A 20,079-nucleotide genomic window follows, 5' to 3' on the forward strand; every position below is an offset into this window, starting at 1 on the left:
AGAAGAACAAAAAACCCCAAATTTAGCAGAAGGAAAGAAATCATAAAGATCAGATCAGAAATAAATGAAAAAGAAGTGAAGGAAACAATAGCAAAGATCAATAAAACTAAAAGCTGGTTCTTTGAGAAGATAAATAAAATTGATAAACCATTAGCCAGACTCATCAAGAATAAAAGGGAGAAGACTCAAATCAATAGAATTAGAAATGAAAACGGAGATGTAACAACTGACACTGCAGAAATACAAAAGATTATTAGAGATTACTACAAGCAACTGTATGCCAATAAAATGGACAACCTGGAAGAAATGGACAAATTCTTAGAAATGCACAAGCTGCCGAGACAGAACCAGGAAGAAATAGAAAATATGAACAGACCAATCACAAGCACTGAAATTGAAACGGTGATTAAAAATCTTCCAACAAACAAAAGCCCAGGACCACATGGCTTCACAGGCGAATTCTATCAAACATTTAGAGAAGAGCTAACACCTATCCTTCTCAAACTCTTCCAAAAGATAGCAGAGGGAGGAACACTCCCAAACTCATTCTATGAGGCCAACATCACCCTGATACCAAAACCAGACAAAGACGTCACAAAGAAAGAAAACTACAGGCCAATATCACTGATGAACATAGATGCAAAAATCCTCAACAAAATATTAGCAAACAGAATCCAACAGCACATTAAAAGGATCATATACCATGATCAAGTGGGGTTTATCCCAGGAATGCAAGGATTCTTCAATATACGCAAATCAATCAACGTGATACACCATATCAACAAACTGAAGGAGAAAAACCATATGATCATCTCAATAGATGCAGAGAAAGCTTTTGACAAAATTCAACACTCATTTATGATAAAAACCTTGCAGAAAGTAGGCATACAGGGAACTTTCCTCAACATAATAAAGGCCATATATGACAAACCCACAGCTAGCATCGTTCTCAATGGTGAAAAACTGAAACCATTTCCACTAAGATCAGGAACAAGACAAGGTTGCCCACTCTCACCACTCTTATTCAACCTAGTTTTGGAAGTTCTAGCCACAGCAATCAGAGAAGAAAAAGACATAAAAGGAATCCAAATAGGAAAAGAAGAAGTAAAGCTGTCACTGTTTGCAGATGACATGATACTATACATAGAGAATCCTAAGGATGCTACCAGAAAACTACTAGAGCTAATCAATGAATTTGGTAAAGTTGCAGGATACAAAATTAATGCACAGAAATCTCTGGCATTCTTATACACTAATGATGAAAAATCTGAGAGTGAAATTAAGAAAACACCACCATTTACCATTGCAACAAAAAGAATAAAATATCTCAGAATAAACCTACCTAAGGAGACAAAAGACTTGTATGCAGAAAACTATAAGACACTGATGAAAGAAATTAAAGATGATACAAATAGGTGGAGAAATATACCATGTTCTTGGATTGGAAGAATCAACATTGTGAAAATGACTCTACTACCCAAAGCAATCTACCAATTCAATGCAATCCCTATCAAATTACCACTGGCATTTTTTACAGAACTAGAACAAAAAATTTCACAATTTGTATGGAAACACAAAAGACCCCGAATAGCCAAAGCAATCTTGAGAACGAGAAATGGAGCTGGAGGAATTAGGCTCCCTGACTTCAGACTCTACTACAAGGCTACAGTAATCAAGACAATATGGTACTGGTACAAAAACAGAAATATAGATCAATGGAACAGGATAGAGAGCCCAGAGATAAACCCACGCACATATGGTCACCTTATCTTTGATAAAGGAGGGAAGGATATACAGTGGAGAAAAGACAGCCTCTTCAATAAGTGGTGCTGGGAATACTGGACAGCTACCTGTAAAAGTATGAAATTAGAACACTCCCTAACACCACACACAGAAATAAACTCAAAATGGGTTAAAGACCTAAATGTAAGGGCAGACACTATCAAACATAGGCAGAACACTCTATGACATAAATCCCAGCAAGATCCTTTTTGACCCATCTCCTGGAGAAATGGAAATAAAAACAAAAATAAGCAAATGGGACCTAATGAAACTTAAAAGCTTTTGCACAGCAAAGGAAACCATAAACAAGACCCAAAGACAACCCTCAGAATGGGAGAAAATAGTTGCAAATGAAACAACTGACAAAGGATTAATATCCAAAATTTATAAGCAACTCATGTAGCTCAATAACAAAAAAACAAACAACCCAATCCAAAGATGGGCAGAAGAACTAAATAGACATTTCTCCAAAGAAGATATACAGATTGCCAAGAAACACATGAAAGAATGCTCAACATCATTAATCATTAGAGAAATGCAAGTCAAAACTACAATGAGATACCATCTCACACCGGTCAGATTGGCCATCATCAAAAACTCTAGAAACAATAAATGCTGGAGAGGGTGTGGAGAAAAGGGAACCCTGTGGCACTGCTGGTGGGAATGTAAGTTGATACAGCCACTATGGAGAACAGTATGGAGGTTCCTTAAAATACTACAAATAGAACTACCATACGACCCCACAATCCCACTACTAGGCATATACCCTGAGAAAACCATAATTCAAAAAGAGTCATGTACCAAAATGTTTATTGCAGCTCTATTTACGATAGCCAGGACATGGAAGCAACCTAAGTGTCCATCAACAGATGAATGGATAAAGAAGATGTGGCACATATGTACAATGGAATATTGCTCAGCCATAAAAAGTAATGAAACTGAGTTATTTGTAATGAGGTGGATAGACCTGGAGTCTGTCATACAGAGTGAAATAAGTCAGAAGGAGAAAAACAAAGACCGTATGCTAACACGTATATATGGAATCTAAGCAAAGAAATGTCATGAAGAGATTAGTGGTAGGACGGGAATAAAACACAGACCTACTAGAGCATGGACTTGAGGATATGGGAAGGGGGAAGGGTAAGCTGTGACGAAGTGAGAGAGTGGCAGGGACATATACACACTACCAAATGTAAAATAGATAACTAGTGGGAAGCTGCCGCATAGCACAGGGAGATCACGTCTGTGCTTTGTGACCACCTAGAGGGGTGGGATAGGGAGGGTGGGAGGGAGGGTGATGTAAGAGGGAAGAGATATGGGAACATATATATATGTATAGCTGATTCACTTTGTCGTAAAGGAGAAACTAACACGCTATTGTAAAACAGTTATACACAAATAAACATGTTAATAAATAAATAAATAAATAAATAAATAAATAGTATGATAAATTGTATAATTTATACAATTTACCTCATATAATATAATGGGGAAAACATAAAGCTGTTCAAAAATAGGCAAGTTTATTAAACGGCCAAAAATAATCACTGCGTATATTTTGCTGTTTTTAGTGTTAAGAGTTTTCAGTTTTCATAAACCCACACACATGCGTACATGTCTTTCAGGTTCCTGATTTGAGATCTTTTAACTTCTGTAAAACAGATGCCTCCAGACGTACGTTGCTCTCTATGTGCTGCATTACATTTATCTTTAAAATGCTTCTATGTTTTCTTTTCGTTTTCATTCATCACAAAGTGTTTTATATTTATTTGTTATTTCTTCTTTGAGCCAATGTTTATTTAGGATTATGTTGCCAAACTCAGAGATGTCACAGAAAAAGAGAGTAGAATGCTGGTCAGCAGGGACTGGGGGATGGGGGGAAAATGGAGATGCTGGTCAAAGGCGACAACTCTGCAGTCATATGATGAATAAGCTCTGGGAGTCTGAGGTACAGCAGGGTGAGTCTAGATAATAACACTGTTGTGTACTTGAAACTTGCTGGGAAAGTAGACCTTAAGCATTCTCACCAAACACACACACACACATACACACGCGCGCGCACCGTGCGCGCGCAAACACTCAGACATACACACATTTAAACGGCTACTGTTGAAGTAACTAATTATTATGTAACCGATGGAGGAAATCACTGCACAAAGTACACATATGTCAAATCGTCACATTATACACCATAGATGTGCACAATTTAATCACTTCTACCTCAATAAAACTGAAGGGAAAAGATGAAAGAGTAACCATCATACAGAAGAGTAACAACATTTGAGAAGCTCAACCATCATAACGAAGAGTAACAACGTTTGGGAAGCTCTGTGTTCCTGCTCCTCCTTGCCTCTCTTAGGCTCTGATACTATTCTCTGAGAGAGCTTCCCTTATCCATTATTCTCTGGGGCCCTGTATACACCTCATAGTGGACATTCACTTTTAATCACCTGTACTGACCACATCTGAAGTAGGTAGGGTGGAGAGTGGGGAAAGGAAGGCTGAACAGTCGTTACAATTCTTGAAAAATCAGTCTTTTTCATTTTGGCACATAGTTTATTTAGTTGTCAATTCCCTCAAAAACTTAGTAGGCACCTGACAGAATTCATTCCTCCAATCATTTCTATGTCCTAGGGACCACACTCAGCTCCTTTACTGGAAGTAACTTTCTGGCCTCATTAAACTGTTGCCTTGATCCCTGAACATAATACACCTACCATGAGGCTCCCCGGCACACAGGTGGAAAGACTACAACATCTGTCTCTTTTCTCTATTGTTACAGTCAACTGAAATTGGACTTCAAGTTCAAAAGCACTTCTAATCTCATCTCTGACTCTTTAGGGCTTACAAGTGTTGAGTTTCCTAAGTCAACAAGGTTTTGAATATCTGGGCTGCATTTTCTTCTTTTGATTTTTTTTTATTTCTGACCTGTCAACCAGAAAGTTTTTCCTGGACATATGTCTATTGAAGTACCCTGGTCAAGTCAACAAGTGCCCAACATTCCGTCTGCCTCTCAGGATACCATGGACAACCACTACTGAAAACATTTTGTCATTGAATAAAATATATCACCACATTTATGGCTCCCAATATCAGATTCCTTGCCAACCACCTCCTGACTCTTAAGCCAATGTGCTAATATTAAAATTTCTCACAGGAGCATCCCACCTCACAGAACTAATTTCTGTGTCAGGTCAAATAACACTAACTAAAGTAGAGACAACTCCCAAATATCAGTGTTGATTTCTCACTCATGTGAGAGTCTGTTGAGCTCTGGGCAGTAATCTGGGCATCTTTTTCTTCTGCAGTTCTGGCATCTTAGAATCCTTAACTTCCAGGACCACACAAAGAGATAGGTTTAAAGAACAGAACCTTTTTATGGCTTACTGGACCAGTAAGCTTGGCACTTAGAAAACAAGCTGCATAGCAACAGTCATTTTGTAAATCTCAATAAACATTGGAAACCCCAGTGGACCTCAAAAGTGGGGTCAAATCAATCAAGAAAGTTACTTCAGAGGTGAAAAAATACAATAAGTGCCTGAGGTTGTTGAGTTTTGCAGTAAGAAGAGCACGTTGTGCACATGGAGAGCAGGCAGCTCTTTGCCTGGTAAGGACCCTTTAAACTTCCCTTTATTTGTACTACCCATGTTTTCAGAACTACTACAATTTTATGCAGAATATCCCAATAATTTCCCTAAGCATTTAAAGTGTTGTATCACATTATAAATACGGTTAAGTTGGAAAAGAAAAGGAACACAGAATATGAAAGTGTAATATAGTTTAAGAATCTCCTTCTGTGCTGTACTAGGTATGTCTGAGCCTCTTTCCTGCTCGAGTAAACATGGTGGTGGTTGTGATGGTGGAGACGGTGATGATGACAGTGACAGTGATGATTGGCCACCTCACAAAGTGCCAATTATGTGCCCGGCATTGTGGCAGCTGAATCACACACATTCATGTAAATTTTATGCCTAAGCAAGTAGGCACTGTAAATGTGGTTTTCCCCACATTTTAGTAGAGGGATTGAACTTCTGAGGAGTCAAAAAGTGTGTTCCTCAAATCAGTCAAGCAATAGTTAAGAAAATAACCTGGACTTGAAATTATATACAAACAATCATCGATATAACTCTAAATTCATATAACACTGATTGTGAGAGCCTGAAAATTCGGATCGAAGAAGGATAGAGATCAACCAAAATTATGATATGATATTGCCAAAAGCGGGTTTTAAAAGAAAGAAAGCATTTTTACCATCACACAAAAGAATTGTATTTTATTCAGGGTGTGGAGGATAAGGAACAATTGCTCATCTGGTAGAAAACACTGCCCAGGTGACAGACAGACACAGAAGAAAGCGAGAGAATCCTCAGAGGGCCCTCGGGAGAAGAGCTGCTGCTTTTCCTCCTGAGGCTCTGCGATGCTTTCTCGGGTACCTCCAGAGGGAAGCGGCGTAGCAGACTCAGATAGGAAACCTCTGACCGTCAGGAATCACCACACGCACACTGCAGGCTGAAGGGTGGAAAGCTTCTTCTGTATCCATGATAGGCTTTGAAGAGAAGATGAAGGTGGAGCTGTGGGACTAGGTGAGCCGATTGTCCTTATCCCTTCCGGATGCAGATAAAAGCTGAAGCTGTTACTTGTTCTTGGGTGGGCACTTCTGCTCGCATTGCTGAACAGGTGTCACAGGAGGACATTTCTTCTGGCACTCCTTAGGCTGGCAGGGGTCGGTGTCCTTTTTCGGTGAGCAAGGGTCGGTGTCCTTTTTCTGTGGGCAAGGGTCTTTCACCTTGGTAGGTGAGCAAGGATCAGGGCACTTATGTGGGCACACTGGAGGTGGCTTGCACTGCTGCTTGCACTGCTGCTCTTGAGAAGACATCTTTCTGGAATCTCAATATCTGAAAGGAAATATATGACCGTGTTCACAAGAAGGAATCCTACACAGACAAGAGCAAAAACTTGTGTAACACAGACAGCATCTCTTCAATCTCTAAGCATGTGTTTTAATCTCTTTAATACCTTTTAATGAATTTCTGACATCTCTCTTGTTCTTTAGCAAATCTATGCATCAGCCCAGGAAAACCTTCTCTTTTCTCATACAACTTTTCCAAAGAAAATATCTTTGTTTTAGAGAAAAAAGCAATGTTTTCTCTTTCCGTTTCATTTTTTCTTTCTTTCTTTTATTTAATGAAAACAACATCTTCAAAAAACGTTATCACAAGTTCTAAAATCCTGGGCAAGCTCACACGCAATTCCTATCACCACTTTCTGTCATGAGGACCCGACAGGATGACTTATGTACAGAGTAAAGGGCAATCAGGATGAATGTAAGAGCCTCACTCCTTCTAAGATAAATGCCTCTGAAATCACAGCAGAGGTCAAAAAAAGAGGTATAGAAAAAGGTAAATGCTTTGCTCTTTATCCCTTCATGTTAAAATTTCCTGTTAATTTCTTTTGCAATAGAGGACTTCAAGCTAGGTATTCAGAAATCTAGTCAGTTCAATAAAATATTGTGCCCATATTCCAAGTCCCCGTCCACTAAGTAGCATTATACCCATGATCACAACTTTGGACCCATCAAAGTTGCTGTCTCCAGCATAAAATCAACATTCGGGGGCCCGAGAACAAATCTGAACTGAAGAATCAGACTCACCAGGTTCTCCAAGTTCAATCGGAACTCGAGTAGCAGAAGGATAGCTGTCGTGCAGCAGAGGACCTTTTTATTGGGGCTTGCTGCCCCACCCAGGGGGAAGCAGAGCTACCAAAACTGGCTTGGTGCACTCATTTCCCAAGCCAAATGCAAATCCATCCATAACTGGCTTGGCAGGGACTCTGAAAACAGGAAATGTCCTGCGCCAGCATCTCCTCACTGGATTCTGTTCTCATGACTCACAGAGTCCCTGCCTTAGCTCTCCGTTTCAGCGGTTTATGGCAGTGGGAGAATTTCGGGGGTTCTCTAACTTGTAGGCATGGGTTCCCTTTCTTGATTGGGGAAGATGACCCTTTTCTATCTTTCACCTTCTTTGACTTCGAAAACTGCCTGCTTACTTGCACTTAAACTGGTGGCCATTTTCTCGTACATACTGGTTGGAAAATGGCCCGGCTACCTGCTGACACCTTTCTCTTTACCACAAGTCCTTCTTACAGTACATTTCGCCTGGATCCACGGCTTGCTAAGTGAAATCTCTTCTCCTCTTCTAAGACGGACTGAGGGAAGTTTGCAGATGATCTCAGATGACTTCCGGTCACAATACTAAGATGAGTCTAGTAAAGTGCTGACCTCTAGGGTCCTCCTTTCACTGCTTTGCTCCTTCAGATGAAGAACATCCAACACATTCCTATGAACTTTATAAATCTGTTTCACTTCCGGCCACAAGAAATTCCCTAGGAGGGTAGCATCACCTACCATAACTCCAATCAGCTGGCAGATCAGAACCTAGACTTACAGTAGAAACCAAGCCTCTCCCTCATACCTCCCAAACGTGACATACCACCGGCTCCTACTTAATTCCTCCCAAAGGACCAATTTGGATAATTCAACTTTTGAAGAAAGCTCAGAGGAGTGTATAAATTTTCTGGCTTCCTGTCCCTTTGAAATCATTGGAAAACCCTATCTAATATGTAATGCCGTTCAAATAACTAATTTTATATCTATTTTTTATTTATAAATTATTTAAATATGTTGATTCACATCAAATCTAGGGGTACATTCAAGAGATAGCTGAAATCCCTTGATTAATAAGTCGGTCGTTGATGTTAATTGCCATTCATACACAGCTTCTTATTGATTCGTAATAATTTTATTATAATATTAAGCTACCTTTAGATTCTTCCATATTGATCACAGCGGAAGATAAGTGAAATTATCCTATTTCATGCTCTACTTCCTTCATACAATTTGTCCATGTGCTTGAAGGAATTTTTGAAATTTTTTATGGGTCAACTTGACTGGAACAGGTTGCTGAAATATTTGGTCAATCTTTATTCGGGCTTTTTGTCTACGGATGCTTTTGAATGAGAGTAATATTTAAATCAGTGCCCTGAGTAAAGGAGTTTGCCCTCTGTAGGTGGGTAGGCCTCATATAGTCAGTCGAATAGAACAAAAGTCTGACCCCTCCCCCATCCAGGTAAGAGACAATTCCTCTGCCTGATGGCCTTCCAGCTAGGGTTGGCCCTGCATATTTTGGGCTTTCCAGCCTTCCTAATCTCGCTCTCTCTATTTGTCTCTTTCTATGTCTCTTCGCTCTCTCTCTCCTGCTGTGTGCCTGTGTGTGTCTCTCTCTATTCATATATATATATATATATATATATATGTATATATACATATATATATATGTAAATTGAACATTTCTTCTGCCACTTCATGCACTCGATTCTCTATGGCCAATTAAATTAAAAATTCAAAACGTTAGTTTAAAGTGAATTTAAACTAAAACATATTAATAATACATGATACTTGTGATAGGTAATTATAACAAATATAATGAGCCTTTAGGGAATAACTGAAGTTCAGGAAACAATGCCCTAGTATGTTCTCCAACCCTGGCAAAATATTTCATTTCTGCCTTTTCAGTCCTGGACCTGAACTATCCTCTGTCCCCTTGGGCACTGCAACTTTTCTTTATGGGTCATGGCTGGTGAGCGGCCCTGTCTCATTTAGGAAAATTTTCAACACTGGCTTTACGTTACTGTAGAATGTGGTAACACATTTTTAATAGAATCAGGATGTCCCATCTCACCTGACCCCAACACTCCGCTAGACTGCTGTCATGTGCTTAAAATTCCTTTATCAGGAAAATAAATATTTTTTATTCCACCAATAAATATCAGATTTAAATTGTGTGAAACCAAAAATAAGTGTAAGGTATGATTTAACACTCAAACCGTCACATATAAGTGACTGAGAGTAGGTTTGGGGAGGGGAGAGACGAGCAGATCCCTAAAGGTCTGAAATCTAGGTGAATTACAAACTTGGGGCTGACCTCTTTGCTTTCTTCTCCTCTTTCCAGATATGTTTCAGGTCTGTAAAAGACAGTACCTTTAAAAATGTTTTTCATGCTCATTTTCTGTCTTCTCCTTCAGCCCTCCAGTCCCCTCAACCGGCCATATTACCCTTTGCTCCCCGACGTGCACTCCTAACTGTCCAATTTTGTACATTTTCATGTCAATGCATTTGGCGATGAATTCTTTCATATTTTTAAAAATTCTTGCGGTCAGTAGAGCTGACTAGTTGCAAATTAAAAGTTTAAAGTGATGTTGCTAAATGCTCTTCCTTGTCTTGGCCAACTAATCAGGAAGCTTTTCAGGACTGCGGTTTTCTAATGGGAAAGGAGGAAGAAGAGGAGAATGAGGAGGAGAGGAATAGAAAGAGGAAGCCCTTGAAACCTATGAAACAGCCACCAGCTATGCACCGGGAAGTGAAGGATCACTGAGTCAACCCAACATCACATCCCATCAGTTAAACAGGTTGGGTTCCCACAACTGTTTTGTTCCTGTCAGTAAGGAAAAGCTTTCAACCCAGATTACCATTGGCCATGACCATCCAGAGACAGAGCCATGACAAGAGTACCTTCAGGAAAGGTGTCTACAAGCAATGTCGTCACCAGATGGATCATATAGAGTATTTCAGAGAACAAACAGAAGGAACTTTACTCAACAGATCAGTTACTACTCCCCATAGTTTTACATCACATCTAAGACATAAATCCTTACAGAAACGTCTGATTTCTGTCATCAAAAAATTTGGGAATTAACTGCTCAAATGGGATTGCAGTGTCAGGTACTCCAGCTTTGCTCATACCTGGGGTCATTCCCTCTGAGGACACATCTCTCAAAAAGGGCACAACTCATTATAGTCAAAGCACCAAAGTCACAGCAAGCCTGGTGCCCCCAACATGTCAGGCAGCAGTCACTTTATTGGTTGCAGTGCTGAACTTGAACACTCAAGAGCTCCTCAAGATCAACTACATGGAATGCTGCAATGAAGACTACTGTCTCCATTCTGTAGCTTTCTGAGGGTTTTACTATGAATTATTACTATAAGAAAAATGACAGGAAAGAACATTTTTTTAAATTTTGTCCAATTTTTCCTTCAACATTTTATCTCACATATTACTACTGTATGTTATACACCATTGAACAGAATAATCGTGAAAATTAAGATTCTACAACAAAATAGGGAAGAAATAAAAATAAGTAAATGAGAAATACGGTACGATATTCCTGATATTTGTAGAGAAAAGGGTCACTGCAAGTACCCTTGAATTGCTGCCTTTTGCTTTTATTTCTGAGTGTCAGACTCACTCTCCACCTACTTTCCATAATCTTGCTGAATTGGACAAATTACACTACATTCATATGGTGGAATTCTTAAGATCATCAAAGAGCATTTTTACAAGTTGTTTTAATATTATCAAAAATATTCAAATTATAATTTTACATCGTATGCAAAACATGATGAGATTTTCAGTAACATATATTCGAGAAGAGACAGGAAATACATATAATTTGCTAAGAGTGATTTACTGGTGTAATTTCAGATAGTTTTTACTGTTGTGTTTTTCTTTTCAAAAGATTCTCCAAAGAATATCTGCGAATGAGTAAAGAATCTTAAAATGTTTCTTTGAAAAGGGAACAAGGGAACAAGGGACAAGTCTATCTATTTCTCAATTAGAGGGAAAACATTCTTCCTCCTTTGCAGACCAGATGTTTTACAACAACATTTCCGGCAAGTCATCAAAGTTGGGACTGGAGGTGGTAGATGTTTTACTGTTATTCTCTCGATATTTGATCACATCTCGATATAATCCTTCTTGAAGAAAAATCGCAATGATAATCCACCCTCATCCCAGCACTGACACACAAAAGCCACAGGCTCCCGACATTCATATGTATCTATGCAACAGTTCGATCAAAAATGGGGGATCATACCTAGCTCAGAAAACTAATGAGGAATGAGTTTGTCCAGACTTCAAAGTCAGACAGATAGAAATCCTAACATTGGTCAGACCATGATAAATTAGGTAAACGTGGATGGCGGTAAAAGAGGTAGTGATGATAATAACATAACAGTAAAGATAGTACCTGCCTTTAAACTGTTATGAGAAATAAATTTTAAGAAGAAACTATAGAAAGCACTTAGCACATTTGGCAGAAAGTATACAGTTAGTTAAATAATAAATTGTTAATCAAACAAAGACAAAACAACAAGTTCAAGTTGTGTTTGATGGTTGAGGAAGTCATTTGCTTCATTTGTTTAGAAGATTTTCAACACCACTCCATAAAATGTTTTATTTTATTTTTCTATATATCCTTTATCCTCCCTTTCTTTTTTGTTTCTTTTGAATTTTTTTTATTTTTGTTGGATTATAGTTGCTTGACAGTATTGTGTTACTTTATACTGTACAGCAAAGTGAATCATCTCTACATATACATATATCCTCTCTCTTTTGGATTTCCTTTTCATTTAGGTCACCACAGAGCACTGAGTAGAGTTCCCTGTGCTATACAGTAGGTCCTCATTAGTTATCTATTTTATACATAGTATCGCTATGTATTTATGTTAATCCTAATCTCCCAATTCATCCCACCACCCCCGTTTCCCCATTGGTATCCACACATTTGTTCTCTACATCCGTGTCTCTATTTCTGCTTTGGAAATAAGACTGTCTACGCCAATTTTTTTCAAATTCGACATATATGCGTTAATATCCAGTATTTGTTTTTCTCTTTCTGACTTACTTCACTCTGTATGACAGACTCTAGGTACATCCATGTCTCTACAAATGACCCAATTTCATTCTTTTTATGGCTGAGTAACATTCCATTTTATATAGGTACCACAACTTCTTTAGCATTCTTCTGTTGGTGGACATTTAGGTTGCTTCCGTGTATTTGCTATTGTAATCAGTACTGTTTTTGAATTATGGGTTTCTCAGGGCATATGCCCAGTAGTTGTCTTTATGGGTGATATGGTAGTTCTATTTTTAGTTTTTTAAGGAATCTCCATACTCTTCTCCATAGTGGCTGTATCAATGTACATTCCCACCAACAATGCACGAGGGTACCCTTTTCCCCAAAGCCTCTCCAGCATTTATTATTTGTTGACATTATTATCAAGGCCATTCTGACCAATGTCAGGTGATACCTCACTGTAGTTTTGATTTACATTTCTCTAATAGTTAACAATGTTGACCATATTTTCATATGCTTTTTGGCAACCTGTATATCTTCTATAGAGAAATGTCTATTTAGATCTTCCACCCATTTTCTGATTGGGTTGTTTGGTTTTTTTAAAATATTGAGCTGTATGAGCTGTTTGTATATTTTGGAGATTAATCCTTTTTCTGCTGCTTTGTTTACACATATTTTCTCCCATCCTGAGGGTTGTCTTTTCATCTTGTTTATGGTTTCCTTTGCTGCACAAAATCTTTTGTGTTTCATTCGGTCCCATTTGTTTATTTTTGGTTTTATTCTCATTATTCTAGGAGGTGGGTCCAAAAAGATCATGCTGCAATTTATGTCAAAGAGTGTTCTGTCTATGTTTTCCTCTAAGTGTTTTATAGTGTCTGGCCTCACATTTAGGTCTTTAATCCACTTTGAGTTTATTTTTGTGTATGGCTTTAAGGAGTGTTGTGGGAAGCCAAAGTCGAGCTGAAGGAATCCGTCTTCCTGACTTCAGACTATACTACAAAGCTAGAGTAATGAAGACAGTATGGTATTGGCACAAAAACTGAAACATAGATCAATGGAACAGGACAGACAGCCCAGAGACAAACCCAGGAACCTATGGTCACCTAATCTATGACAAAGGAGGCCAGAATACACAATGGAGCAAAGACAGCCTCTTCAATAAGTGGTGCTGAGAAATTTGACAGCTACATGTAAAAGAATGAAATTAGAACAGTCCCTAACACCAGGCTTCATTTTTATAAAGAATTTTTATATCATTTCTATTTTAAGTCACTTCCAAAAGTTTTTAGGGGAAAGCTAATAAGAACACCCAACTTGAATTAGGTATGAAGAAATAATAAAATGGACTATCATAGGCACTTATTCTTATGTGGTGAAATGGGAGTTAATCTAAGCAGAAATTTAGAACATAGTATAGAAACAGGACAATGTAATTGTTCCTAGGTATTTGCACTCACTTAAGCCTTCCTCTGAATGTTGCTAAATACCAAAGAAATCGCAATCCAAAGCTAACATGTTAATACACTTGGTTGAAAAAATAACATTTATACATATTTATTATTCTGTATTAAAAACATGATGTAATCTCTGGTTCCTTTTACTAACACTATGGTAAGCTGTTTAAGACACTAGGAAAATCTCTAGTTTAAATATCACATTCCTCCTTGTGGCAGTTTACCCCAATGTCAGGCTATGTCTTTATAAGAAAATGAATAGCCATCAGCGCTAAGTTTTCAGTTGCAAATAGACTTTATAAACCTAGCTTTGTATTCCGTAAATGTGGGATCAGAATATTTAAGGTAGTGATTTCAATTGCTGATAAAAATATGAACTGATCCCATGTGGTGTGTGCTAGTGAGAGTAAGAGGAACATGAGGTTAAAAATGGGATGAATCAGACACGTCTCATAACCGTCTTTCCAAGACAGTGAAGGTACATGGGCTGTGTAGGTAGCTCCACAAAAGTCATAAAGAAAAATAAAGAAGCTTATGCTAAAATGTGGAAAATTCTGGGGAGAAAAACCGTTTGGACTTTAGCATGGGAGGAGCAGGTGACTGCTTCCTGGACAGAGAGGGCTGACAGAGCTGACAGAACAATAAGAGGATAACTTACAGAAAAGATAAGTGAAATATAAAACTTCTTATAAAACTCTAAAATCAAAACTGACTCAAGATCTTACAGAGCTAAATATAATTTTACCATATGATCTAGTAATAGCACTCCTAGAAATTTATCCAACTGCTTTCAAAATGTGCCCACACAAAAATCTGCAAGATACTGTTTATAACATCTGTATTCATAATTTCCAAGAACTGGCAGCCACCAAGGTGTCTTTCAATAGATTATTGGATAAATAAAATGTGGTAGACAAACACAATAGAATACTATTCAGTGATAAAATAAATGAACTATCAAGCCACACAAAGACTTAGTTGAATATTACATGCAAAGTGCTGAGTAAAAGAAGTCAGTCTGAAAGGCTACATACGGTATGATTCTACTTATCTGACTTCCGGAAAAAGGAAAACTACACATCCACGAAACTCAACAAATCCACTAAAGTTAAATCCAAAGAAACCCGCATCATAATCAAACATTAAAAATCGAGAATCTTGAAAGCAAGAAGAAATGAGGAGACTCTAATGTACAAGGGGTCCTCAATAAAACTGTCAGCCAATTTCTCCTCAGAACTTTGGAGGCCAAGAGGCAGTGGGATATGATATATTTAAAGTGCTGAAAGAAAAACCCTGTCAACCTAGAATTCTATATCTGGGATAAGTGTCCTATAAAGACAAGGGAGAATTTATGATATTCCAGATAAACATGACCTGAGGGAGTTCATTACCACCTGATATGCCCAACAAGAAATGTTAAAGGGAGCCCTTTATGTTGACAATGAAAGGATCCTAAAAAAGAAAAACACTTGGAATCATTTGAACATATGAACATTTCCATTGAAAGTAAGTACATGGGAAAATACAAAAGCCAGTATTATGGTAATTTTCGTTTGTAACTTCACTTTCTATTTTCTACTATATTTAAAAGACAAGTTTATTAAAAATAATTGTAAAAGTATACTTGTGACCACAAAAAGTATAAAGATGTAATTTGTGACATCATTAGCATAAAAACAGGATGGAGTTTTATAGGAATAAATTTTTTAATGCAATTGGAGTTAAGCTGGCATCAATCAAACTAGGTTGTTATAATTTTAGGATGTAATCACCACTGTAACCACAAAGCAAATACCTAGAGAATATACACCAATCCTTCTCAAATTCTTCAAAAAATTGAAAACGGGGAACACTTCCTAGCTCATTTTATGAGGCCAGCATTACTTTGATATAAAAGCCAGACAAAGACACTATCAGAAATTAAAACTACAGACTAAATTACCCGATGAATACAAATGCAAGAAAGCTTTTATCAAAACTTAGGAAATCACATTCAGCAACATACTAAAAAGAGTATACAACGTGCTCAAGTGGAATTTATTCCTGAATGCAAGCATTACTCATTGTACAAAAATCAATCTGGGTGGAGCTTCAAGATGGCGGAAGAGTAAGACGTGGAGATCTCCTTCCTCCCCACAAATACATCAGAAATACATCTACATGTGGAACAACTGCTACAGAACACCTACTGAACACGGGCAGAAGACCTCAGACCTCCCAAAATGCAAGACACTCCACCCGTACCTGGGTAGGGCAAAAGAAACAAGAAAAAACAGGGACAAAAGAATAGGGACTTGACCTGCACCAGTGGGAGGGACCTGTGAAGGAGGAAAGGTTGCCACACACTAGGAGCTCCTTCGCAGGCGGAGACTGCAGGTGGTGGAGGGTGGAAGTTTCGGCGCCACGGAGGAGAGCGCAGCAACAGGGAGGCGGAGGGCAAAGCAGAGAGATTCCCGCACAGAGCATCGGTGCCGACCAGCACTCACCAGCCCGAGACGCTTGTCTGCTCACCTGCCGGGACGGGTGGGGCCTGAATGCTGAGGCTCGAGATTCGGAGGTCAGACCCCAGGGAGAGGACTGGGCTTGGCAGCATGAACACAGCCTGAAGGGAGATAGTGAGCCACAGCTACCCTGGAGGGAGTCCGGGAAAAGGTCTGGACCTGCCGAACAAGGAAGAGACCATTCTTATGGGGTGCGCGAGGACACGAGATTCCTTCCCTGTGTGCCCACAGAAGGCAGAGCACTGCCTCAGTGAGTTCCAGAGACAGGCATGAGCCACAGCTATCAGCTCGGATCCCAGAGACGGGCATGAAATGCTAGCAATGCTGCTGCTGCCACCAGGAAATCTGTGTGCAAGCACAGGTCACTATCCACAACCCCCCTGGGAGCCTGTGCAGCCCACCACTGCCAGGGTGCCATGATCCAGGGACAACTTTCCCGGGAGAACGCACGGCATGCCACAGGCTGCTACAACGTCACGCCGGCCTCTGATGCTGCAGGCTCACCCCGCACTACATATCCCTCCCTCACCCAGACCTGAGGGAGCCAGAGAGCCCGAATCAGCTGCTCCTTTAACCCTGTCTGGTCTGCACAAAGAACAGGGGCCCTCAGGAGACCTACATGCAGAGGCAGGGCCAAATCCAAAGCTGAACCCCAGGAGCTGTGCAAATAAAGAAGAGAAAGGGAAATTTCTCCCAGCAGCCTCAGGAGCAGCGGATTAAACCTCCATAATCAACTTGATGTACCCTGCATCTGTGGAGTACGTGAGTAACAAGGAATCATGCCAAATTGAAGATGTGGACTTTGGGAGCAAAGATATTCTTAAAATCCATTTTCTCTTTTTGTGAGTGTGTATGTGTATGTTTCTTTGTGTGATTTTGTCGGTATAGCTTTACTTTTACCATTTGTCCTGGGGTTCTGTCTGTCCGTTTTGTTTCGTTTTGTTTTGTTATTACATATAAAAATTTTATTCTTATTACTTATTTTTATTTTAATAACTTTTATGTTTTATTATCATTTATACTCTTCGTTCCTTCTTTCTTTCTTTCTTTCTTTTTTTCTTTTCTTTTTGCCCATTTATTCTGAGCCGTGTGGAGGACAGGCTCTTGGTTCTCCAGCCAGGCATCAGGGCTGTGCCTCTGAGGTGGGAGAGCAAAATTCAGGATACTGGTCCACAAGAGACCTCCAAGCTCCACGTAATGTCAAATGGCGAAAATGTTCCAGAGATCTCCATCTCAAGGCCCAGACCCAGCTTCACTCAACGACCAGCAAGCTTCAGTGCTGGACACCCTATGCCAAACAACTACAAAGAAAGGAACACAACCCCACCCATTAGCAGAGAGGCTGCCGAAAATCATAATAAGGCTGCACACACCCCAAAACACAACACCACAGACACCCCAAAACACACCACCATCTTTCTGGTGGGACCTGCCCACCAGAAAGACAAGATCCAGCCTCATCCACCAGAACACAGGCAATAGTCCCCTCCACCAGGAAGCTTACACAACCCACTGAACCAACCTTAGCCACTGGTGACAGACACCAAAAACAACAGGAATTTCGAACCTGCAGGCTGCAAAAAGAAGACCACAAACACAGTAAGATAAGAAAAATTAGAAGACAGAGAAACACACAGCAGAGGAAGGAGCAAGGTGAAAAACCCACCAGACCTAACAAATGAAGAGGAAATAGGCATTCTACCCCAAAAACATCACAATAATGATAGGAAAGATGATCCAAACTCTTAGAAATAAAATAGAGAAAATGCAAGAAACATTTAATAAGGACCTAGAAGAACTAACGAGGAAACAAGCAATGATGAACAACATAATGACTGATTTTAAAAATACTCTACAAGGGATCAATAACAGAATAACTGAGGCAGAAGAACGGATAAGTGACCAGGAAGATAAAATAGTGGAAATAACTACTGCAGAGCAGAATAAAGAAAAAAGAAGAAAAGAACTGAGGACAGTCTCAGAGACCTCTGGGAAACCATTAAACACACCAACATTTGAATTATAGGGATCCCAGAAGAAGAAGAGAAAAATAAAGGCACTGAGAAAATGTTTGAAGAAATTATAGTTGAAAACGTCCCTAATATGGGAAAGGAAATATTTAACCAATTCCAGGAAGCACAGAGATGCCCATAGACGATAAATCCAAGGAGAAACACCCCAAGACACATATTAATCACACTATCAAAAATTAAATACAGGGGCTTCCCTGGTGGCGCAGTGGTTGAGAGTCCGTCTGCCGATGCAGGGGACACGGGTTCGTGGCCCAGTCCGGGAAGATCTCACATGCCACGGAGCGGCTCGACCCATGAGCCATGGCCGCTGAGCCTGCGCATCCGGAGCCTGTGCTCAACAACGGGAAAGGTCACAACAGTGAGAGGCCCAAGTACCGCAAAAACAAACAGACAAAAAGTTAAATACAGGGGCTTCCCCGGTGACACAGTGGTTGAGAGTTCGCCTGCCGATGCAGGGAACACAGGTTTGTTCCCCGGTCCGGGAAGATGCCACATGCCACAGAGCGGTTAGGCCCGTGAGCCATGGCCACTGGGCCTGCGTGTCTGGAGCGTGTGGTCCATGGCAGGAGATGTCAAAATGGTGACAAACCCAAGTACCACAAAAAAAAAGAAAAAGAAAAAGAAAAAGAAAAACAACTAAATACAAAGAAAACATATTAAAAGCAACAAGGGAAAACAACAAATAACACACACGGGAATATCCATAAGGTTAACATCTGATCTTTCAGCAGAAACTCTGCAAGCCACAAGGGAGTGGCAGAACATATTTAAAGTGATGAAGGAGAAAAACCTACAACCAACATTACTCTACCCAGCAAGGATCTCATTCAGAATCCATGCAGAAATTAATACCTTTACAGACAAGCAAAAGCTGAGAGAGTTCAGCACAACCAAACAAACTTTACAACAAATGCTAAAGGAACTCATCTGGCGAGAAACACAAGAGAAGGAAAAGACCTACAAAACAAACCCAAAACAATTACGAAAATGGGAATAGGAACATACATATCGATAATTACCTTAAATGGAAATGGATTAAATGCTCCCACCAAAAGATACAGACTGGCTGAGTGGATACAAAAACAAGACCCGTATATATGCTGTCTACAAGAGACACACTTCAGACCTAGGGACACATACAGACTGAAAGTGAGGGGATGGAAAAAGATATTCCATTCAAATGGAATTCAAAAGAAAGCTGGAATACCAATGATCATATCAGAAAAAATAGACTTTAAAATAAAGACTACGGAGACGGCTTAAAGATGGCGGAAGAGTAAGACGCGGAGATCTCCTTCCTCCTCACAGAGACATCAGAAATACATCTACACGTGGAACTTCTCCTATAGAACACCCACCGAATGCTGGCAGAAGACCTCAGACCTCCAAAAAGGCAAGAAACTCCCCACATATCTGGGTAGGGCAAAAGAAAAAAGAATAAACAGGGACAAAAGAATAGGGACGGGACCTACGCCAGTGGGAGGGAGCCGTGAAGGAGGAAAGACTCCCACACACTAGAGGCCCCTTTGCGGGTGGAGACTGCGGGCGCCGGAGGGGGAAGCTCCGGAGCCGCGGAGGACAGCTCAGCCACAGGGGTGCGGAGGGCAAAGCGGAGAGATT

The 20,079-nt window shown here is 39.8% G+C and overlaps 2 protein-coding genes across 2 annotated transcripts in view; one reads left to right on the forward strand and one right to left on the reverse strand.

Moving 5' to 3' along the window:
* S100A9 (S100 calcium binding protein A9) overlaps positions 1 to 20,079 on the forward strand; it is a 392,565-nt gene that overhangs the window by 251,556 nt on the left and 120,930 nt on the right. The window lies entirely within an intron of this gene.
* LOC136793533 (small proline-rich protein 2D-like) lies at positions 6,416 to 6,658 on the reverse strand. The gene has a single exon (XM_067025110.1). The coding sequence runs from the start codon at positions 6,656 to 6,658 to the stop codon at positions 6,416 to 6,418; it is 243 nt and encodes an 80-aa protein (XP_066881211.1).

Source organism: Kogia breviceps, chromosome 1 (assembly GCF_026419965.1).
Source record: "Kogia breviceps isolate mKogBre1 chromosome 1, mKogBre1 haplotype 1, whole genome shotgun sequence".
In the NCBI taxonomy this organism is placed as follows: domain Eukaryota; kingdom Metazoa; phylum Chordata; class Mammalia; order Artiodactyla; family Physeteridae; genus Kogia; species Kogia breviceps.